The 22,331-nt window shown below is 41.0% G+C and overlaps 1 protein-coding gene and 1 long non-coding RNA gene across 3 annotated transcripts in view; one reads left to right on the top strand and one right to left on the bottom strand.

The window, feature by feature from the left end:
* Positions 1–22,331, bottom strand: part of LOC111847280 (uncharacterized) — a 40,076-nt gene that overhangs the window by 12,544 nt on the left and 5,201 nt on the right. For both annotated transcript variants that reach the window (XM_023818322.2, XM_023818323.2), the window contains exons 2-4: positions 7,363–7,418; positions 6,241–6,350; positions 5,224–5,298 (exon numbers count right to left, since the gene is read on the bottom strand). In XM_023818322.2, the coding sequence (XP_023674090.2) occupies positions 5,224–5,298; positions 6,241–6,350; positions 7,363–7,418 (241 nt within the window). The remainder of the gene's footprint in view (positions 1–5,223; positions 5,299–6,240; positions 6,351–7,362; positions 7,419–22,331) is intronic.
* The window catches only part of LOC140587603 (uncharacterized), a 31,505-nt gene continuing 26,877 nt past the window's right edge, over positions 17,704–22,331 (top strand). The window contains exon 1 of the long non-coding RNA XR_011989240.1: positions 17,704–17,925. This is a non-coding gene — a long non-coding RNA (uncharacterized lncRNA). The remainder of the gene's footprint in view (positions 17,926–22,331) is intronic.

Raw genomic sequence — 22,331 nt, 5'->3', positions numbered from 1 at the left:
CATTTCCCATTGGTTTTTGGCAACACATTGGAAGTCGTCTCTGAAAATAGAAAGCAGGTGGAGGGCTTTTTGCAAAGTACTGCCATATAGCATGCGCCCCCATACTCTAATAATAAAGACAAAGAAACCTGAAGCTTCTCAGGAGTATAAAGAATAATCCGTATTTCCGGGAATACACTGTGCTCTGAGCCATGTGCAGACTGTCAAACAAGAGCTTAAATCGAAGAGGCAGATAAATCTGAGGAAAACATGGAGGCTCCTGGCTTTTGTCTGGTTTGCAGTGTATAAAAAGCTTTCCTTAAGGTCTTCATTACCTAGTTTCAGTTTTTTTAAATCATAATGAAACACGCATGTTAATGTCTCCCTCTCCCTTTCTGTGACCTTGATTTGTGGAATCCTGCTATTCAGCAGCTTGCTTCCCACGTGGCCACTTCTACATCATACCGAGTCGCACAGTAAACGGAGCATGAACCTAGTATTCACACCACTTCCCCACATTTTGTTATGTGACAGCCATACTCTAATATGCGTTAAATTCATTATGACACATAAATCTGCAGACAATACACCATAAGCAAAAAGCAAAAACATCTGAAAAATATCAGTAGATGAACTTAAAGGGGGGGGGGGGGGGCTTGGTGGTACAGTGATTAGCACTGTTGCCTGGGTTCAAGTCTCTGCCAGAGTTCCATGTGTGTGGATTTTGCATGTTCTCCCCGTGTTGTTGTGCAGTTTCCTCAAGTCCACAAACTGCCTGTGTGAGTGAATGGTGTGAGTGTGCCCTGTGATTGGTTAGCTTCCCATGGTGTGTGAGTGAATGGTGTGAGTGTGCCCTGTGATTGGTTAGCTCCCCATGGTGTGTGAGTGAATGGTGTGAGTGTGCCCTGTGATTGGTTAGCTCCCCATGGTGTGTGAGTGAATGGTGTGAGTGTGCCCTGTGATTGGTTAGCTCCCCATGGTGTGTGAGTGAATGGTGTGAGTGTGCCCTGTGATTGGTTAGCTCCCCATGGTGTGTGAGTGAATGGTGTGAGTGTGCCCTGTGATTGGTTAGCTCCCCATGGTGCATGAGTGAATGGTGTGAGTGTGCCCTGTGATTGGTTGGCACCCCATCCTGCATTGTTCCCCGCCTTGCAACCATTGGCTCCAGACCCCCTATGACCCTGAATAAAACAAGCAGTTACAGAAAATGGATGAATGCATTAAAAATAAACACTGAAATATCATATGTACATAAGTATTCAGATCCTTCGCGAACTGAAAACAGCGTCAGGTACACCCAATTCTCACTGACCGTCCTTGAGCTGCTTCCACAACTTAAATAATATTAACAGGCACAGATCTGTCTATACTAGGTCCCAGAGCTGACAGAGACGATCAGGAGACAAGCCATGGGTTCAAAGAAAGTATATATCTGCAGGCTGCTCCTCAGACTTATCAAGATCAAAAGGTGTGTGAACATCCTTGAGTGGCCCAACCAGAGCCTCAAATGAACAGCTCTGGCAAGACCTGAGAACAGCGGTACATCCAGCCTGGTAGATCCAGGCAAACCCAAATCCAGGTATGCCAAGCTTGTAGCACCATAAGAAAACTTGTAGGTGTAATTGCTGCCATAGGCATTAAAGTACAGAACAAAGAGTCTGAATACTTATGAAGTGGAGTGAATGCACTGTACAGCTTCATGCTCATCTGCTGTTTGCATCATAACAAAGATATAAAATCAATTAAGATGGTGTTTATATTGCTGTACTGTATACAGCATTTTTCTGCAAAATTTTACAATTTTGGGAATATTTCATAGTAGCCCTAGTGTAGTGATTGTAACCACTGTAATTTGTGTAACTACTTGCATTTGTTTTGCATCTCTTTACATGTATGTATTTATGTATGCATATGTATGTTCTACGTGTGCATTAAACTGCTCAATTCTGTATTACTAGCATAATCACACTTGCACAATGACAACAAATCCTTGATCCTAGCAAAACAAACACTTGAACTTCATTTGAACTACCTTCAAAGTTTGTTTTTTGGGGTGGGGATAGAGGTAGTATTCTGATTGAAAGACCAATGAAGGTGAAATGTTCTAGCAGGTTGCTGTTCTTGATAATAGAAAAGCAAACATTTGCAGACAGAAAATTAAGCCTGTCTGCTTTGGTCTAAAGATGGGATTACTTAACATCTCAAGTCTTCCTTTCAGATATTGCACATTTTTTTCTGACTTGCACATCATCTGCTCTGCCAATTCATGTAAAAACTGGCTTTATATACATTGCACATTTTCAGGCTGGACCTTTATAAATGTTGCCTTTACATTGTACTGTCCCTGAGGTGGGGGAGGGTAATTATCTATTATCCTGTAGCGTTTTCTGTCCTCTCAAAGGTTTTCTTGGAAAAACATTGTTTCCAGTAGAACACAAGATATGCAGCTGCTTTTCATCATTGTACCATTAGCCTTCCAGTGGGTTGAAGATACTTTTTGCCTATTCATCTCCTGTAGCAAATTCCGACCCTGACTCTTCTACAGACATGGAGGAGCACACTCCAGAATGCAACCACAGCGGCATACGTTGAGAAGTCCCCAGTACAAATAGAAATCACAAAAAAAAAAAAAAATGTTTACTGGCACAAATAGGCCTACAGCTTAGGCAATGATTAAGATTTGGCCCCATAAAGCACACACAGTTCTAGTCTTGCTGTCAATGTAATTTTTGGCAGCAATAAAAACAGGATCTGGAGCCTTATTCTGATAAGCCTCCCATTCAGCACACCCACCCAGCACCTGCTGGTTAGACAAGCAGTGCAGAAAGATCTCAATTTGATAACTTTGACAAAACCATCCAGGGTGGCTGACTGGCATATCGACTCTGTGGGTGTCTTCACTGCCTCACCCCTCCAGGGCTGGGGGTTTGAATCCCAGTCCAGTGCATGCTGGGTTAACATGTGACATGCATGGATTGCTGTCCTGGGGGTGCCCTGCCTTGTGCTGTTCAGGATCGGCTCCAGATTCTCCTGTATCCCCAACCAGGGTGGGTGTTAGATGGATGTTATATAACCGCCAAAACAATTAGGACACCAACTGTGTGCTGGTATGGCTGTTCTTTATACTTACAGTACTTACGTTTCACTGGTGACTCAAATTAAAAGATTAGTTTCCTCTTCGACCAGCAGAGGGCACCATGGTCAAAAAACCTACAGTTATTAATTAAACAAGTTTTTATATCTACCTACCTACCAGAAGCACCATCCCTGACTGCAGGAAAATGAAAAACTACAAATTTGTATAGAATATTTTTTTTTATTAATAACTGGAACATACAATTATTTTGCAAGACTAATATCTAATAATCACAATAATTTGTTATGAGTGGAGTTCAATAATAAAAGATATCTTCCAGAATTCAGTAGCAAGTCTGAGTCAGTCATTATGTTCCAAGTCAGGCAAGAATATAACTTCACAACAAAACAGACTGCTGCATTTACTGAAATTTATAGTAAGATAACTACTGCAATGGAAAGTCTGAAGCTTATTGTGGAATATACACATTCCTGTTCAGAGCCATTTTCACTGGCACCAAACACCAACCAAATCTGTTGTAGGCCGAATATCTTAAGTAAGTCCAAAACATAGATTTCACAATTTGGATATGACCTTAATGGACATCTGACCCTTCAGATATTCTAACACGCAGACTATGGTGCAAATTGTACATAAGAGAAAGGGGGATTTATAAGATGGTATAAAAGGTTTAATATTTCATGCAGTGTCCAATAAGAAAGTTAAAACAACAAACATTCCTTGGATACATCTGAGGTTGACTGGGTGATGCATATATTTCACATGGTGAATAATGATCTTTGGTACAGACTGAATGAACTCATTACGTTCTATTCAGCTACATGGAAATGTTAAATAAACAGTGGATAATAGAAGAGGATCAATTAAGAGAGGTAAGCAGATACAGACAGAATTCCCCTCTGTACGCACAGCATACAAATCCCTGTGGTTACAGCAGCCTAGTGGAGGCAGCCGTATAGAAAGGCCCAGAGCTACAGTGACCCACAGTGAAGTAATGCACAAATGCACGCGCGCGCGCGCACACACACACACACACACACACACTTTATCTGTTTTGTGCGAGAATGTCAATGTCATCTTTTTTATGCAACAGTCCACTTGGAACGATCACTTCAAGCCTACATGAGACTATAGAAAGTGCCAGAAACAACACCTTAGCTCATATGTGCAATTTTGGGTTAACAATGACATCCTTCAACCTTAAAAACCAGTGAGGTTTAAAACCTATTATTGCATTATACCTCAAAAACCTTCTAACAATCACCGGCATTCTCTTGCACATACTGAATCCGCAGAAACCCATCCAAAAACAATATTTACTTACACCCACACAAGATCCTAACGCAACAAACACACACGTGCAGAGTCATGTAAAAATTGCAGTGAAATTGATGTATTAACTGGGGACAAATTCTTGTATGGAATTTATTAAGCAAAGATTGGTTATTAAGTATAATTTCTCCACCCTTGTCCAACCCATTTATCAGCAAAAGTCCAAGTGTGCCGCACCCACAGTCCGGTTCTCAAAGGGTGGAGCAAGTGATCTTGGTCTTGACTTGTGTATTGCGATGACAACTATAACTAACAGGTCACATGTTTGCATACTGACAGAGGAATTAAAAAGAAATAAGCCACAGATTGGAACACGCAGAATGATGAAAAAACAGGATGTACAGAGGTGGTGGGCGACTGCATTATTCTCCGCTTACTCATAGGGTTTTGAACGCTTCCAAATGTTGAAGTAACTGTTCAGCTATGCTCACTGTGCGAAGCAACTACTGCCGCTCAGCTACATTCTGACAACTCAGAAAACACGACAAGCAGTAGTGAGCTCTCTGATTTCTCTGTTCTACTTCTCTTTGATGGATAATATGAATATTTGGATAATATAGGTATATAATAAAAGCTTCATATTACTTCAACTTCATTTCTGTCTCTCATAGGATATAAAAAAAATACTATCAAGAGCAGAAAAGATATTGAGACTGTTGTCTCTTCCAACTATATATTATATTTTATACAATATTAAATAGCTATTTAGTATTAACAGGATTTATATTAAAGCTCTGTCTATATAAAAATACTAGAACAGCTACTGCGAAGATGGTAAGGAAAACCAAAGACCGCAGGAGAGGATTGTAACTTACCTTGAAAAATGCCTTGATGGCAGGAACGTGACTAACACATTCTGTCCTGCGACATTCATCCACACCCTCACCCACCTACAGTGAGGACATGAAAGAGTATTATGCTTAAGTAGCTCTGAAATGTTTCATTAATGCATAACAATAGATAACAATACATTCATTACTATAATGATAATGCTTCATTACCCCCAAATACTTCATTACTCACAAAAAACTTTACAATGTGCAAAATTCTCCATAGCAGCATCATGACTGCACACTGTACAACACAAGACAATACTACCCAGAGCTATAATCACAGCAACCGGTGACAATATTAACAAATTGCATAGGAAATGCCTTTCTTAAAGGAACTTTTTAAGAGCTACAAATCTGACTTTGACCCAGGATCTTTTCAAAATGAGTACCACTTGACAAAAAGCACAATCTAAAAGCATGCAGCACGATAATACCATAAAATAAACAGTTCTATATTTGAGTATCTCTTGTTGTTGAATTTTTGTATAACTTACATCAATCACTAAAAATCACTTTCTGGGATGGAATCTGAGTGTATAAATCATAAGCTGTATACAACAATGTTTTAAGAAGCATGTTTGTTTGCATGTGAGGCAAACAGGAAGCAGTTAGGAGTGGAGGTGGTAGGTCACAGACCATCCCCCCATCCCTGGTCTCCCTGGCCTCCCTGCCTCCCTGCCTGACTGGCTACAGATGCGACCTTTGACCCCTGCTGAACAGTTTCCATGGAAATCACACATTAGAAGAATGTCCCAAGCATCCCCTCCCTGGCCTTAGTCTAAGTTTACAGCTATAGGAAAAAAACATCTATTAACAATGCCATTAGCAGGAATTATAAAATCTACTAATCTTATAAATATTTTTACAACTCAAGATCTCTACTTATAACTGAATTAATGTTTCTAACTTTCAACCAGCGATTGTGCATCAATGAGCATAAACTAAAATGAACACAAATATTCAAATAACGCCACACAGAAGTGCCCTCTGTAGACTCACCCAGGTGATCATCACTATACGGGGTACGGACGGTTTGGCTTCGATCCGGCACAGTCCGTACAGTGGACGACTCTCCTGAAACTTCCCTGCCAATTCTGACACACTGCCAGCTGGACAAAAGAAGAAAGGGTATGAGGGAATAAAATGAGAGCGTGAGAGAGAAGTGATACAGATCGGACACTTTTTAAACTGACCCCTGGGCCTTGCCAACATGAACACAGGCGTTTTTAAAAGCGTAGGTTATTCAATGCGTTGTGGCCTTTCATCCACAAACGGCATTTTAGGTCACTGAAAACGGAGCTTTCGTAAAACTCTGTACAGGGTAAAGGTTTTCAGGATCTCCGTTTTCAATATCGACGTGTAGACAGGGAAAACTGAGTTTTTGGCTTGTAACGTCAGATTGTGTGCTGTTATCCATTTTGTTTGATATCAGAGTGTGCGCGGTTCACTGTTTACATTAGCTATTTTTAGCCTCGCAGAACTGGAAATAAGGCTTCTGATTGGCCAGCATGGCTTTACGGTTAGAGTTATATCGCCACCTGTTGGTTTGGCGTGCTCTCCACAGTGCATTTTAGCGTTTTCATGTGGAGGAGGAAAAACATCGCCTGTAAAAATACCCGTGTAGATGTGGACAAGGCCCTAGATGGCTTCTCCTGTTTTGGAAATTATAACATTTTAGTGCCACTGCTAGACTAATACAATTTAAAATATCATACACATTCATTGAGTTTAATCTCCTGAGACCCCACCCATTCATTTATGTCCATTCCAGTGAACATGTTGTTTTTGCATCTATCTTTTCACTGATGTAAGGTAACGTATTTATTCCTGTTGTACACTAAAGAGGACATGCTGTGAAATTAAAAATAAAAATACATTTGAAAAAATCTAAATTGTAAGATGTCTTATTTCCTCCAAAGACAGATAACCTATAATTGAAGGACACTTTTTCCTTGGGTCTCAGGAGGATAAGCCATAAGGGTATCTGTAAGCATAGGGGTATGTATAGTACCTAATTATGCTCTCTTTTTTAGGGGAAAGCAGAATATACTAAACTAAATAAACTAAACTGAACAATGTTCTCTCTAAAGCTCTTTGTTAGCATGTCATATGTGAACTTACCTCCTGAGTCGGACAGTTTGAGGTTGTTGGTGACCCCATCGTATGTAAACAATGCCCTGAGAAAGACAGAAGACGCTGTCAGAAGGAAAGTATGATTTTTAACAAATTGTAATTCTACACAATATTCATACACAAGACAAAAATGAATTAAAACATACAGCCTCTTTTTTAAGGTAAAGTTGCACCAGCTGAGTATAACTTGTCTGACTGCATGACTGCGTGGGTGACAGCTGGCATTTCAGAGTAGTGCTTTGCTCTGACTGCACTGGCAAGCTTGCCTACTGCTACTGGGCATTTTCAGAAGAAAAGGGCAAATTCATGCCAATGAGATGGACACATATATGGACAAAAGTATTGGGACACCAGGCCATTACACCTATAGGAATTTTATGACATTCCATTCAAAATACACAGGCATCAATATTGAGCTGGTCCCCCCATTGCAGTTGTAACAGCTGCCACTCTTCTGGGAAGGCTTTCCACAGGATTTTGGAGTGTGTCTGTGAAAATTTTTGCCCATTCATCCAGGAGAGCATTTGTGAGGTCAGGCACTGATGTTGAATGTGGAGGCCTGACTCGCGATCTCTATTCTAGCTCATCCCAAAGGTGTTTGATGGAGTTCAGGGCTCTGTGTGGGCCAGTCAAGTTCTTCCACACCAAACTCTTTATGGGCCTTGCTTTGTGCACTGGGGCACAATCATGATGGAACAGAAAAAGGCCTTCCTCAAACTGTTGGAAGTTGGAAGCTTACAATTGTCCAAAATGTATTGGTATGCTCAAGCATTTAGAGTTCCCTTCACTGGAACTAAGGGCCCTAACTCAACCCCTGAAAAACAACCCCATACAAGTATCCCTCCTCCACCAAAATATATAGTTGGCACAATGCAGTCAGGCAGGTAATGTTCTCTGGCATCTGCTAAACCCAGACTCATCCATCAGACTGCCAGACAGAGAAGCGTGATTTGTCACTCCAAAGAACACATTTTCACTGCTCCAGAGTCCAGCGGCCGTGTGCTTTACACCATGCCATCCCATGCTTTTGTGCTTGGTGATGTAAGGTTTCAGGTTTGCATGCAGCTGCTCGGCCATGGAAGCCCATTCCATGAAGCTCCAGGTGCACAGTTCTTGTGCTGGGATTAATGCCAAAGGAAGTTTGTAACTCTGCAGTTACTAAGTCAACAGAGTTTTGGCAATTTTTACGCACTATGCGCCTCAGCACTCGGCAACCCCGCTCTGTTACTTTACGTGGTTTGCCACTCTGTGGCTGAGTTTATGTCGTTCCTAAACGCTTCCACTTAACAATAATACCACTTACAGTTGATTGTGGAATATCTAGCAGGGAAGAAATTTCACAAACTGACTTTGGCACCCTATGACAGTACTACGCTTGAAATCACTGAGCTCTTCAGAACGACCCATTCTTTCACAAATGTTTGTAAACCTGACTGCATGGCTGGGTGCTTCATTTTTATAAAGCTATGACAATAAGTCTGAATGAAACCCCTGAATTCAATGATTAAAAGGTGTGTCCCAATACTTTTGTCTATGTAGTGTACGTTTTTTCTAAGCATAATGCCATAGGAAGTGAGACGTTTTATTCAGAGCCTATGAAAAAAATCAATGACATATATTTTGATTTGTTGGTAGAAATCATGGTAAAAGCACAAGCCCTAATCCTCATCCAAGGAAGCACTCAGCTGTGGGACACTTTTTGCCAAACCTGATTGAACTACTTACTGCTCAATTGCTTCAGATAATCAGCTGCATGAAATGGTAATATTTTAAGTTTCTTTGGAAAAAAAAACGGCACCGCATTCTCTTGAACAGGGATATCCTTACTTCACTCCATACCAAGTACACATTTCTTTATCTACCACATAGCAATACTCAAAAGGCAGCTCTGTTTAATCCACATAGTTCAGTTTCAATGCAGGCTAATTGGAAACCCATTTCAAAATAGGGCCTCCGTCTCCTTTTATAAACATGGTTCTGTGTTAGCTAAGGCTCCTCTGGGCAATGCTTGCCAGGAACCACAGCTTTTAAGGAAGCCCTGATTCACAGATATTCACAGCAATAAGAAAAACAAGGTAATACCCACAATGCTCTGCAGCCTGACACAATTGGGCAACACATGCTGACACTCACAGAACCATGCTCTGTAAAAAAATCCCAGGAGGATGGCTGTTCCTGTGATGCTGGAACCATCATGTAATGTATATATGTACTATATTTAAAATTACACGACCTGTTAGTTACTGTTGTCATCACAATACACAAGTCAAGAGCAATTATAAGTCTTAGCTGTCAAACAATATGTATTCAGTTGCAGCCACGTGATTGGCTGTTCGGAGGAGCAGACTGTTTGCATTAGCAATCAACTGTACCTAATAGAGCGCTCACTCAGTGTGTACGTATGATTGATGTGTATGCTTCTATTCACTAAACTGTAAAACAAAACAAGAGCTGGAATGAAATGGAATGAAAGAAATTAAACTGAGTCCAACAGACAACCATTGAAACAGGAAATCGAATCAGTGCATTGAACAAGCATCATTCCTCATTTTTTAATTTCTTTTTAGATGTAAAACAGAGAAGTGGACCAGCCATGCATTTAACAAGTCAGCACTTTTGGTAATGTATTCCATTACTTTTGGATTTACATAAAAAACTTATAGCATATACTAAAATTCTCCCACATTTTGGAAGCTGATGGGCATCTTAAAGAATGTTGAACAAAGACCTCCTGATACGGAAACACATGGCGATGAAGTTTGTTGGATTACATTGTGCATGTTACTTATGCATCCAGCAAACCGCCGTGAAAAACAAGCCCCCCCCCCTCCCATGGCCCAACCCCAAGAACTCCCAACCCAAGAATCCCACCCACATTAGTCCTTCAGTGTCCACACAAACAGAAACAGCGAGAACTCCCACACTGTGTCTACACGATTACATCCCCCTGCTGGCAAGTTAACTCATTATTCATTACACTGGAACCCTATTGTCCTTCAAAGTACAATCATGCTATATCTTGGGAAAGGGGATGGATGCTGCGGATCCGAGACCCATGTGTGTACTTAAAGCACAGTAAGGCCATTGTGGCCAGCAGTTAGCCACACCGTACGGCCGTCTGGCTGCAATTCCTGTTTACTTTCAAGCAGATGCATGACGACACTCTCATGAAGTACTGCTTTAATTCCCGCCATTAGCTATTGTACCCACATTTGCACTTGCTCCCTCGACAGACTTTAACTCCCTTTCTTTAATCTAGTTGCAGCCTTAAACATGCCTAAGAATGGGTCAAAATGGAATTTGAATGTCACGCCAGCAGACTGATAAGGACGTCCTGGCATGTGAGTCATCTTAGCTATCCTTTGGTCTCCTTGGCGACCCTTGTTTCTGTTGATCGGCAGGGTTATTGGTTTCGCCCCTGCAGTTACAGCGTGTACTTAACCTCTCTCTGCAGCAAGGACACCTACACTTAAGCCTTTCTAACAAACCACGATATATCTGCAGCTTAGTTCATTCCAGCTGCTGAGTGGGATTTAAATTAGAGTACATTACTTTACTGCATAATGCATAAAAAGTGTCACCAATGTTAGTATTTTTGTCAATTAGAACAACTGAGCTACTGCGTGTTCTCAGTGACAGACATAACTCTGAGAAAACAGAGTTATATTTTTAAATATATTTTTAAAATGATGAAATCCATACCAAAAAAGTGATATTCAGGCCACTGACATGGGTTTTTCTGTGTAATCGCGTCAGTTAAGACCATCTGAATATCATTGTTGCATTTGCACACCAACTGTATATATTTATACGAAACAGAAGACATACCCTGGCAACTGAATCAGGGCGACATCAGTTTAAGGGTTCAGAAATCATTTCCAAAATATAATTTTAAGAAATTAAATTAACTTGGCTTTTCATATATTATCGTAAAGTATGTATTATACTGTATGTCTCAATGGGTAGCACTGAGAGTTACTGGTTTAATACCTTTCCCAGCTCAGTATGTGTGAGCCTGCAAGTCCTCTGGGTTTCCTCCCACAGTCCAAAGTTTAGTTTAAGTGGACTGCTGTCTCTAAATTGCCAATATTGTGTGACTGACTGCATCAGGGACTGGCGTCCCATTCACAGTGTCCCCTACATCACATCCTGTGCTTCCTGGGTCCGGTTCCAGGCTCACTAGGACCTCACTAGGACCAGAGGTCATGGAAAATGGCTGGAAAGGTAAAATCAAAGGGAAGCGATTAGAAATGCATAGAAGGCGACTTCCTTAGAACATATGCGTTACTCATACGAAGTAGTGTATTGGATACACAGACATACTGTACTCTCTGCTCATTCAGCTATTTTTAAGTGAGGATGGAAAGGACTGGTACAGCGGATACCGGCCACAGCGGCTAATATAACCCAGGCGAGAGTCCGGCTTCCGGGCAGTAAGACACCACCTCTGACACACGGGCCTTCAGGAAGCTAATGAGAAAATCAGAAAAATCCACATCCAACCCTGGCAGTAAACATCTGTCTGACAGTAAAATAGGGAGACCACTGGGGAAAGATACAAAGAAGTAACACAAAGGGATTGAACAAAAATATCTAGAGAGAGGAGAAGTATATAAAGAAAAAATAAATTTTACTCAGAAGAAATCTGCAGGCTTATGACTTAATGATAGAAAAATAAGGGGTCTGTCATTATCTTGCATAATGAATAGAACAGTGGGAGGCCATTAACAAGCGGTAGTGCCTTGGAATGCCAGCGACGCTGACTCTGTCTAGCTAATAGTGTAACTGAGAGCCTGATGTCCAGGAACCGCCAATCTGGACTACTAGAACACACAGTGAGACACGCAGATGCACAGATATTAAGGGGAAGTAGGAAATCTCTGCACAAATTTTTATTTTTTATTATGTTATAAGTGTTCTTTTCTGCCAGCACTAGTTCCCGTTTCAGTTTCCCATTTTAGTCCTTGTTGTGGTGCGTGGCTCTGTAGGTTAGGACTAATGTCTGAAGGTTGCTGGATCCCAGGGCTGGTAGAGAGGTGTCACCACTGCACCCTTAGCTCTAATTCCTCCAGAGACCCTGGATGACCTTTATCCTCACTCGTATGTCGCTCTAGACAAAAACATCTAAACAAAAAAAATGTAAATAAACCACACTAGCAAACAAAACAAAAAGCTTTAGTATATCTTGTTCAGTTTCAACATTGCATTTCTGACTTATTAAACAGACTGCCACTTTTATCAAGAACGTCTAACAAGGTAGCCAAAATAATATTTAAAAAATTACAACGTGAGAAAGTAGAACTAAATACAAGTATAGTACACACTACATAAAAATTTACCGAAAACCATTTTCAATTCTTTTGTCAAAGTAGAACAGCAGGTTTGTTTCTCAGATTTTAACCGATGACCATTGGGTCAAAATGAATTCTTTTCATCACTATGTAGGAGCTGAAGCAAACCAATTCTTACTGCAAGCAGAATTTGCTGTGTATTGAGAAAGCTCCAAAAAGACAGCAGAATTTCATCCTTCAGCCATCAGGTGATATCTGGCACACGAGGGCTTCATCAACTACTCACTACTGACTAATGTTTACTAAAACAGAACAAAGTTAAAGAGCATTTTTGGGAACCCCTTTAAGGAATGATGGGCATCCTGTGATAAAGAGAGCCACTTGGCTGTCTGAACTATTGGACTTGGCCTGTATTAACAGGAAGTGCTAGTGGTGAAAAGCTCCCTCCCAGCACCCCAAATCTTCGGTATGGTTCTACAGCCTTGGTGCCCCAAGCCCCACCAAGCATATCCATAAATCAGGAGTCTCCTGACCCCATGCTGACCTATGGCCCGCACATTATTTGTAGGACCAGTCCGAGAGGAGCACTGTGCATACAGTGCATAGAACTCATTTCCTTTGACACAAGCTCACAGACCAAACATGGGCAAAAAGAGCAGCCCCAGTGTTTCAACAGAACCCCTCCCCCCCACCCCCCCTTTTCCATGTGAAGTTCTCATGGCTAGTCTTCATCACTTCTGGGAGATGTGGAAGCACTTTAGGGAAACACAACACTCACTCTGACATTCCATAAACCCACAAACAAATTCACAATCAGTACGTTTCATGAAAACCTAATGCATCAGAGCTTTTTTGTCATACAGCATGCCTATCCTAGGTTTTGCAAACAGGAATTAAGACACCTATTTGTCATTATTGAGCTGCAATTATATTATATAAAGCATGAAAAAATCAATGCAACATTGTTTAATTTCATTTCATTTCACTTTAAATGTCACTGTTCCCTTTTTGAGAGCACAATGTATTTCATCATACGTTTATAACTATGATTTTAATCTCAGTGCATCAACTTGTTGTGGGTCATTAAAATTTTTTAATGCAAATAGTTTTAATGAATTTAAATGGATGAATTATACAAAACAGAAATCCAACCTGAATTTAATGAACTGAAAACATTGTGAAGATGCCACCCACATGTTCAAATGTCAAAATGTAGAAATAACCAAGAACAAAACAAAAAAATGTGAAAACTGGTAAATAAGCTCAAATTGAACCAAGTTAATTAACTACAAGAATGAAACTATATTCTGAATCTCAACAGCTCAAATGTAAGTGCATACAAGTAAAATGTTGTTTTACCAAAATAAACACAGTAAGCTACTGACACCTTGGAATTACAACATTACCAAATGCTCTTGATGTTTCCAAGGTGTTTTTTTCTGCATGATCTCAGCCATAGAGAATATTATTAAAAGGAAGCATAAACAGGATTGTTAAGATTAACCGGAACAAACATAACAATGACTACATGAGATAGAATTCTCCACAAATGATAGTCTGGCTAGAGGTTTAAGAGAGAAGCAGAATTATGCAGGTGCATTAGCCAGGCGTAAGTTTAGGCAAAATGCCTCCTCCTTAATAAATAAATCATTCTGTTCAAAAATTCAATACGGCCTTCTTCCAATATATAAACTGAGAGAACTTACTTTATGCAGAACAGCAGAGGCAAAGGCTCTTGCCCTGCAACCATCCATTTTCTGAAACCATTTACCCTCTTCAGGGTCATGGGGGGGTCTGGAGCCTATTGGCACAAGGCAGGAAACAACCCAGGATGGGGCACCAACAGATCACAAGGCACACTCACACACCATTCACACACACACTCACACACCATTCACACACACACTCACACACCATTCACACACACACACACACACACACCTATGGGCAATTCATTAACTCCAACAAGCCTCGGCATGTTTTTGGAGTATTGGGAGGGAAGTGGGGGGCAGAGCACCTGGAGGAAGCCCCATGACAACACAGAGAGAACATGCAAACTCCACACATGCAACCCTGGTAAGGACTTGAAGGCAGGTCCCAGAGGTGTGAGAGTTCAGCGGCAACCCCCTCGCCCTGCATATATGCAGGAAATACTATGAAAGCAGAACCGAAAGATGCACAGGTGACAGAGGGGAGAAAAACAAAGACAAGTCACAGACAAAGTCATTTACTTATTGGTTTAGGGCTTCTATGGATCATTTTTATAGGCTTTGTGCTCTAGTTTCTCTGAACTCAGTTTCAGTGGCAATTTCCTTAGTCTATATTTAGAGCATCAGTATTGTAGCACTGGGACTGGAAACTTTATGCAACAACCATACCTACTTTATTAAAGTGCAACCAGGGGGCTAAGCCATGACCCCTGGGGGGAGGTGGGGGTTTATTCCTGGCCCTTGTTAACCTTATTTCTATTGCACAGAGCTCAGAAAAAGCCCTGCTGACTCTAGACAATTATCCATGACAGACATAAAGCAAACTGGGATAATAAATGTATATTACCTGGGGAAACCTGATATAACTGCAGTGCAGGAATACATGGCATAGGCCTACAGAAAGGAAACAGAACTGACACTGTAAATAATCTCCTGCAACAATTTCCATAATCCTTGATGAAGCTGAAATCCATAACAGCCAAGCAGCTTTGCTCCTACAGGTCTGCTCATGTTATGTTTAGTCTGTTATTATTTAAGGCTTAACATGTTCCTTTCCCTCTTTTGGGCTACGCATCATCCTGTATCCAGCACCAAACTCCAGAATTAGTATCCAGGTACACTCTGATACATTACACATATCGATCACCGACGGGGTCACTGCAGCAATTAGGCCTGATTATGGGGAGGAAAAATCAGCAAGAAAGTGAAATCCGCTGAAACAAATTCCCCATTAACAAAAAACTAGATTCTGTACTTTAATAACCCAGACAAAGACCCTGTAAAATGGCCTACGTGAGGGTGGTGTTCATCTCAACGCAGAACAGCACTTCTTCTCCAATCTGCATAGCACAGGGAGGTGTCTTCAGCGGGACTGGAGCAGCAGGCCAGAGAACTTGGCAGGGTTTCTGCCTTCCAGTCCATTCCTAGCAAGATGCAGGACTCAATCTGCCCTAGAGGGGATCGCTCCTAGACGGTGAGCACATTACCACCTGGAACACTACCCTCATTCCACAGACCGTAGTGGGCCAGCGCTTATGATCTAACACTCTACACTGACCAAATTAGCATGCTACGGCTAAAGTCAGTACGAATTTAAAGTCTGGTTAACTGAGTCACTTCAGCTAGTAATCCCTCTGAGCTGTGAGAATGCATCACCATAAACAATATGTGTTACCTTCAGTGTAATTTTTTTGTATCCCTTTTAGAGCCCCACCTCTCTTTAATTTCCATCTGGCTGTTTAACTGCTTGGCTGTGTTCATGAGGTTTAATGTGCCAGAAAGCTTCAGTACAAGACAGAGGTTCCCAAGGTGGCTATTACGGCTAGTACAGCCGTTATTTCTGGACTACAAGAGGAATATTCTTAAAAGAAGAGACGTAAAGAGAAGGACTATGTTGGTTTGCAAAGGGAGAGACGGGTGAGATGCAAAGTCCAAATGAACAAAAGGAAAAAAAAAACATTTGAGGACAAAAACTGGAGAACATATCAGAGAGAGTGAAAGAGGGACAAAGACAGAAGCCAGGAACAAGAGAACAGGAAAGGTTTATGAGAGCTGTGAGGGGAAGGGGTCCCATTGTGGTGCAGTAATGTTAGAAAGGAAAAGAGAGAGCAGCGAGAGAAACTGGTGAGAGACAGAGGAAAGAATGGAATGTTGAATGTTCAGCAAAAAATGCACCCTAATCGTCCTACAATATTACCAAAGAAGAAAACAAATAAATAACCCTGCAAATGAAAGAGGAGGAGCACTAACCATACCCAAAATACTAGTAAGACCTACTGTGTTTCAGAGAGGGCACTGGGACACCGTGAATGAGGGCAACAACTGGAAAGAGAAATAAACACAAAATGCCTTTATACAGCATGTTACTGGAGCAGTCATTCTTTTTACGAGTGTATGAGGATGATTACATCTAATGTGTCATGGCGACCTTTTCCTAAGACAAATTGGGATGGAGTGGATGGAGTGACGTAGGCTTCCTGCACTCTCTGGTCTACATATGGAAGTTCTGCCACAGATAGATCTGATTGGAATTTTGACTGCAGTGATAATGTTAAATTAACTTCAGGGGTGGGGATTATATTAACAGGGGACTACTGATATAGTATGTCCAGCTGGCTTATATTCCCAGACACATCTGGAGTCAGACATCCCCACCTCCAGAACGCAATTCCAACATTGGCCAAGCATACATGCTTCTAGTCGGAACATTCGGACAGGGTATTGGGCAAGACAAAACTGCATATGGAGGCACCATGCTGAGAACGTTCTGCCAGAACTAGCAAGAGAGTCCCTGCCACAAACATTCTTTCTGTTCTTGTACTACTAGAGGAGCTGACAACAAAAGTAATGAAGGAACTACTGAAAAACATAGCTGAAGGACAGGAAGTAAGCAGATACTTTTCAGTAATCACATTTACATGAACATCATTAAAAAGATTTTATTTTATAGTTCTTTTTTTCCACATGACTATCATTTTATTTTAATGGTAACATTCTATTTTTGTCTTAATTTTTGTAATATGATGCTTGAAGTTGTATATAAAGTATCATTGGTTAAAAACCCTAAGCTATGGAGATCTGGAGTCTGAATTGGGTTGAATTCCATGTCACTGATGCCAACAGGTAGCATTACCCATTATATGAGAATCAGTCTAGGATGACACTGTTGTGTGCATCTTCAACACATCTAATGTAACTGACACCATAGCTTTGTAACGTGAGCTGTTGCTCTCTAAATATATCATTTTGTAACCTTAGTGTGCTGGCTTGACTTTCAGGATGCTGGGGCCTTATTTTGGAGAGTATTATGTTTTCCTGACCGGATATCAGGACTAGACTACACGGGATCTCCTGGCTCATGCCATATCCTCACTCATGTCATCATTTAGTCAGTGTTGAAGTAACTCAGGATGTAAACATCAGTGAAGTCTCCTGCAGATATGAAGCGAAAGGTGCTATAGCAGTTTTGTGGTGGGGAAAAGAAGGGGTGAAGGACAGCCTACAGACCAACTGGAGAAGAGTGATTAGGAGTGGAGCCTCACGCCTCCAAGGTAGAAGGTTCGATTACCACCCTCAGGTCTGGATGTGTGGAATTTGCACATATTTCTCATGTTTGAGAGGTGTCCTCCCACGGTACAGAGACGTGGGGTTTGTGAATTTCCATGTGTGTGTATGCTGAAGTGTCCAGGGTGTCACTTGCCATGGAAGACAGAACCATGCTTCAAAGATCTTTCTAATGTGAATGAATTGGTGCATCTTTCTTTAAGAATACAGATGAATAAAGCTAGCTTGTAAATATTACTAATCCAAACTGAAATAAAAATAAGAACAGAAATACAAACAAACATTTTATATCTAAGTGTAATTCAGTGCTAGAAACCAGTACAGCAAAGAAATTACCCACCCATCATCCAACAGCTTATTTTGAGCAGGATAGTGGTGGAGCCTACACCAGTTAGCTTAGGGCACAGGCCAGGAATACACCCTGGGTAGGATGCCCGCCCATCACAGGGCACAGGCATGCAAATGCTCATATGGAGTAATACAATATGGGCAATTTAGAGAAGCCAATTAGCCTAACTGCATGTCTTTGCACGGAAGGAGGAAACCTGCATGTCATAGTGAGGACAGGCCAAATCCACACAAAGAGGGCAGAGGCTACACCCAAATGATAATTATGAAGTTCTAATGTCACATGGCCATCATGTGGGGTAAAGTCTCCACGAACAGACAGATATAAACTGGAAGATTTGTAATATCTCACCTTGGAAACCTGTCGCCAGCTCAGTGACAACGGCGGGCTCTTAAATTTCAGACAATGAAGTTTTTTCTTTGGCCAGAAAACAGCACCCAGTGCAGTAATAGTCAGCCACAGCAAGTCATGATGGTAATATACTGGAAAAAAATTATAACTGCCCACACACTCCTGCTAGCATTTTGATCTTGGTACTTTTGCCAAAGCACAGTATAGAGTATGCTAATAGTACTGGCCGTCAAACTTAGGAATTCTACTTACGAAAAAAGTTCTGGCGTTTAATTTGGAACAAGAAATTTTAAATAACAGTCAATATAAAATGGTTTGTACCAGATAACATTTATTGTGTATTTCAAAACACCTGTCAGTCACCCATTGAATACACTTCTAAAAATTAGCACCACAAATGTTAGGGCCGCAATATACGTTACACGAATTGACGCATACGCAACACAACGCATACGCAACGCATACACAACGCGTACACAACGCAAGCATATGTAACACCAAACAGGTCAAAAACATGAATTTTAACGCATAGAACACATGTAGAACACACGTTAATGTGTTAACAACATGTTAACAACACGCAAATAACATGTTGTTAATGTGTATTCTATGCGTATTCTACATGTTAATTTTTCATGCGTAGAACACACGTTCTACACATGGTGTATTCTACACATATCCTAGTCATTAAATTTCACACGTTTTTGACCTATTCGGAGATCCATATGTCGCATACGTGTCTGCATTGTAGGCGTCAAGTTTAAATAAGCCCTTACAGATGCCATCGACATTCAAGCAACCAAATCATGGTTTATGAGTGTCCTGAATGAAGTGCCAGTGTGATTCCCCCAAACAGCCAAAGGTGGTAAGGTGCGTATAAAAACGTGTAGCAACTGAGTAAAGCTTTCTGAAGCAGCAGCTGGGGGAGCGTGACCCCCCCCCCCCCAGGGAGTACTCTGGCATTTCCTGTCCAGCTTGTCCCAGACAGCCAATGTAAACCCCGCACTCATCGGCCTGACGCCCACCTCCCACTGTTCTCCCTGCCCTCCCAGATTTTTTTTGGCTTATCGTTTCCCTTCTCCCGCATCACTCCCCTTTCCTCAGCAAACAAACAGCAGTCTTCTTACTAAACCAGCCCTATTATTGGCATACTTACCACACTGCCTGATGACAATGTGACAAACAAGGCAACATTTTGATCAATATCTGTTATTATCTCCTATTGTTATCTATCTTAACCATCACATTCACCACAGTGATAAACATTTCCAGGCTTTTTAGCTCCACCAGAGTCACTTCCCAAGCCTCACATCAGACAGGAAGTAAAACTGACATGGATGCCTAACAGGATTTCACAAAATGTGTTTTCTGTTGTACTTCAGTAGCAGGTTTGCTTAGTTTTGCTATATATGTTTTTTTTAAATTTAATCTAATTTCAATCTTTAATGCTGAGCTGCTCCAAGATGCAGATCCTTCAGTGCACTGGAACCAGCTCCAGCAGTGCCAACAGGACCCAAGGCCGCAGTTTTCCTGATACAGAGTGGTGGGGGGCAGTATCTAGGTTAGGATGCTATGATTACATGGGTTGCTGGTTTAAATCCTGGGGTCAACAGGGTGATTTTCCTGTTGGGGCTTTAATCTATGTCCAAGGATGGCTGACCCTGCTTTGGATAAAGGTGTCTTCTAAATAATGTAAAAAATAACTTTTCTTTTGGGTTCTGGCTGGTTAAATGTAAAGTGCTTTGTGACAATGACTGTTGTTAAAAGCGCTATATAAATAAAATGGAATTGAATTGAATTTACCACTAAGCAAATGGACCAAAACTATTTTAACTGAAATTCCTTTTTAAGGCATATGTATTTAACTACAGCAAACAGACCTAAGAAACAGCCATCATTCTGTAAAAGTCCTTTTAGTACATTTACATAATCCAGGGTTTCACTTGCAAAGGAATGCAGCTGATGCCTTAACTTCAGATATAGTTTTCTATTTTGTTTTCATTTATCCATTTTCATCCAAAGCTGATTATACAGTACAAGGTGGCAGTCAGCCGGGAGTCTGTCCCACAAAGGCAGGTAACACCATGAATGGATGCAGGACACAGACACACAATGGCCAATTTGCTGGTCCTAATTCACCATGAGTGCATGTCCTCGTATTGTGGGAGGAAACCTGAGATCTCAGGGGAAACAAATGTAACCTCCACAAAGACAGGAGTTGTAGCTGGGAATAGAGGAGGTATGAGGTCAGGACGGCACACTTCCCATTCAGCCACCACATCAAAAATGGAACAGCAATGTCTGAACATGTCACTTATTTAGTCATGTTTCACCAACAGTAACATTATATACAACAGTGGAACCAAAACACCATGATAAGTAATACTGCCCCTTCATTCCCCCATAAAACAATGAGTTTGCTATTAATAAGATCAAAGAATGAGACATTTGCTTAAACAACACATACTAATTCCTTTAAATTTTTAATTCACTTGACACTATCAGAATGACGATTTATTCCTTCATAGTAAATGAATGGTAAATATGGTTTTCCCATCGCCAGACCTGTTGCTATATGTAAGTAACGAACCAATCGTCCAACAGATACACAGCCACACCTAAATCTCTGGCTGTGACAATGAATGCGTGCTTCCTTGCTGGCTTAAGCTTAAGTTGTCTCATTGCACCTGGTCTGTTACCATGCACAGCTCCCCCAAACAGTAGCAGCTCATATATATTTTGTTGACTCTACAGTGCTTAAGTGCAAGAAAAACACTGGTGCTGCCTCCCTGAACTTGATTCAATGTGTACCTCCGTTGTCATTATCAGAACATATACTACTCAGTTCACCATATAATTACAACAGGTCACAAGTACATGAATATTCTAAAGATAAAAATCAAATAACTAGAAAGCTTATCTCTTTAGACAGCTATATTTGGTTATAGAACTGAATGGACAAGTACCCTATATATACCATATCAGGGATACCTTCATAAAGTTTGCTTGCACCTTTACTCTCAGAACATCCATAATTCATTAGACTTCGGCTCAACAAGGAGTCAAAAGCATCATAATACAATGCTTTGCATGGCTGTGTTGAATTGGCTGGACGTCTTTCAAATTTACACACGGAACCTGATGATCTTCAAATACTCAGCAGTTCTTGACACTCAAACCACTGCACTTGGACGCTACTATCACACACTAAACAAAGGCTCTTACATTTTTTCTTGCCTTTTATCCCTCTAATGCACTATTAATCTCTTAATTGTCTCAAGCCTTAAAAATCCTATTTTAACCTGTTTCTTTCCCATCATCTACAACCAGTGAAGTGGCATTTAACAATTGAAAACAATTATAGTAATCACACACCCTATAGACAAAAGTATTGAGACACCTGCCTAAAGGAATTTTTTTGACATCCCATTCCAAATACGCAGGCATCAATATGGAGCTGGTCCCCCCTTTGCAGCTATAACAAATGTCACTCTTCTGGAAAGGCTTTCCACAGGATTTTGGAGTGTGTGGTAATTTTTGCCCATTCACCCAGAAGAGCATTTGTGAGGTCGAGCACTGATGTTGAATGTGGAGGCCTGACTCGCGATCTCCATTCTAGCTCATCCCAAAGCTGTTTCATGGGGCTGAGTTCAGGGCTCTGTGTGGGTCGGTAAATTTCTTCCACACCAAACT

Source organism: Paramormyrops kingsleyae, chromosome 2 (assembly GCF_048594095.1).
Source record: "Paramormyrops kingsleyae isolate MSU_618 chromosome 2, PKINGS_0.4, whole genome shotgun sequence".
Taxonomy (NCBI): domain Eukaryota; kingdom Metazoa; phylum Chordata; class Actinopteri; order Osteoglossiformes; family Mormyridae; genus Paramormyrops; species Paramormyrops kingsleyae.
The sequence above is the reverse complement of the archived record's forward strand: the minus strand, read 5'-3'. Positions and strand labels throughout refer to the sequence as shown.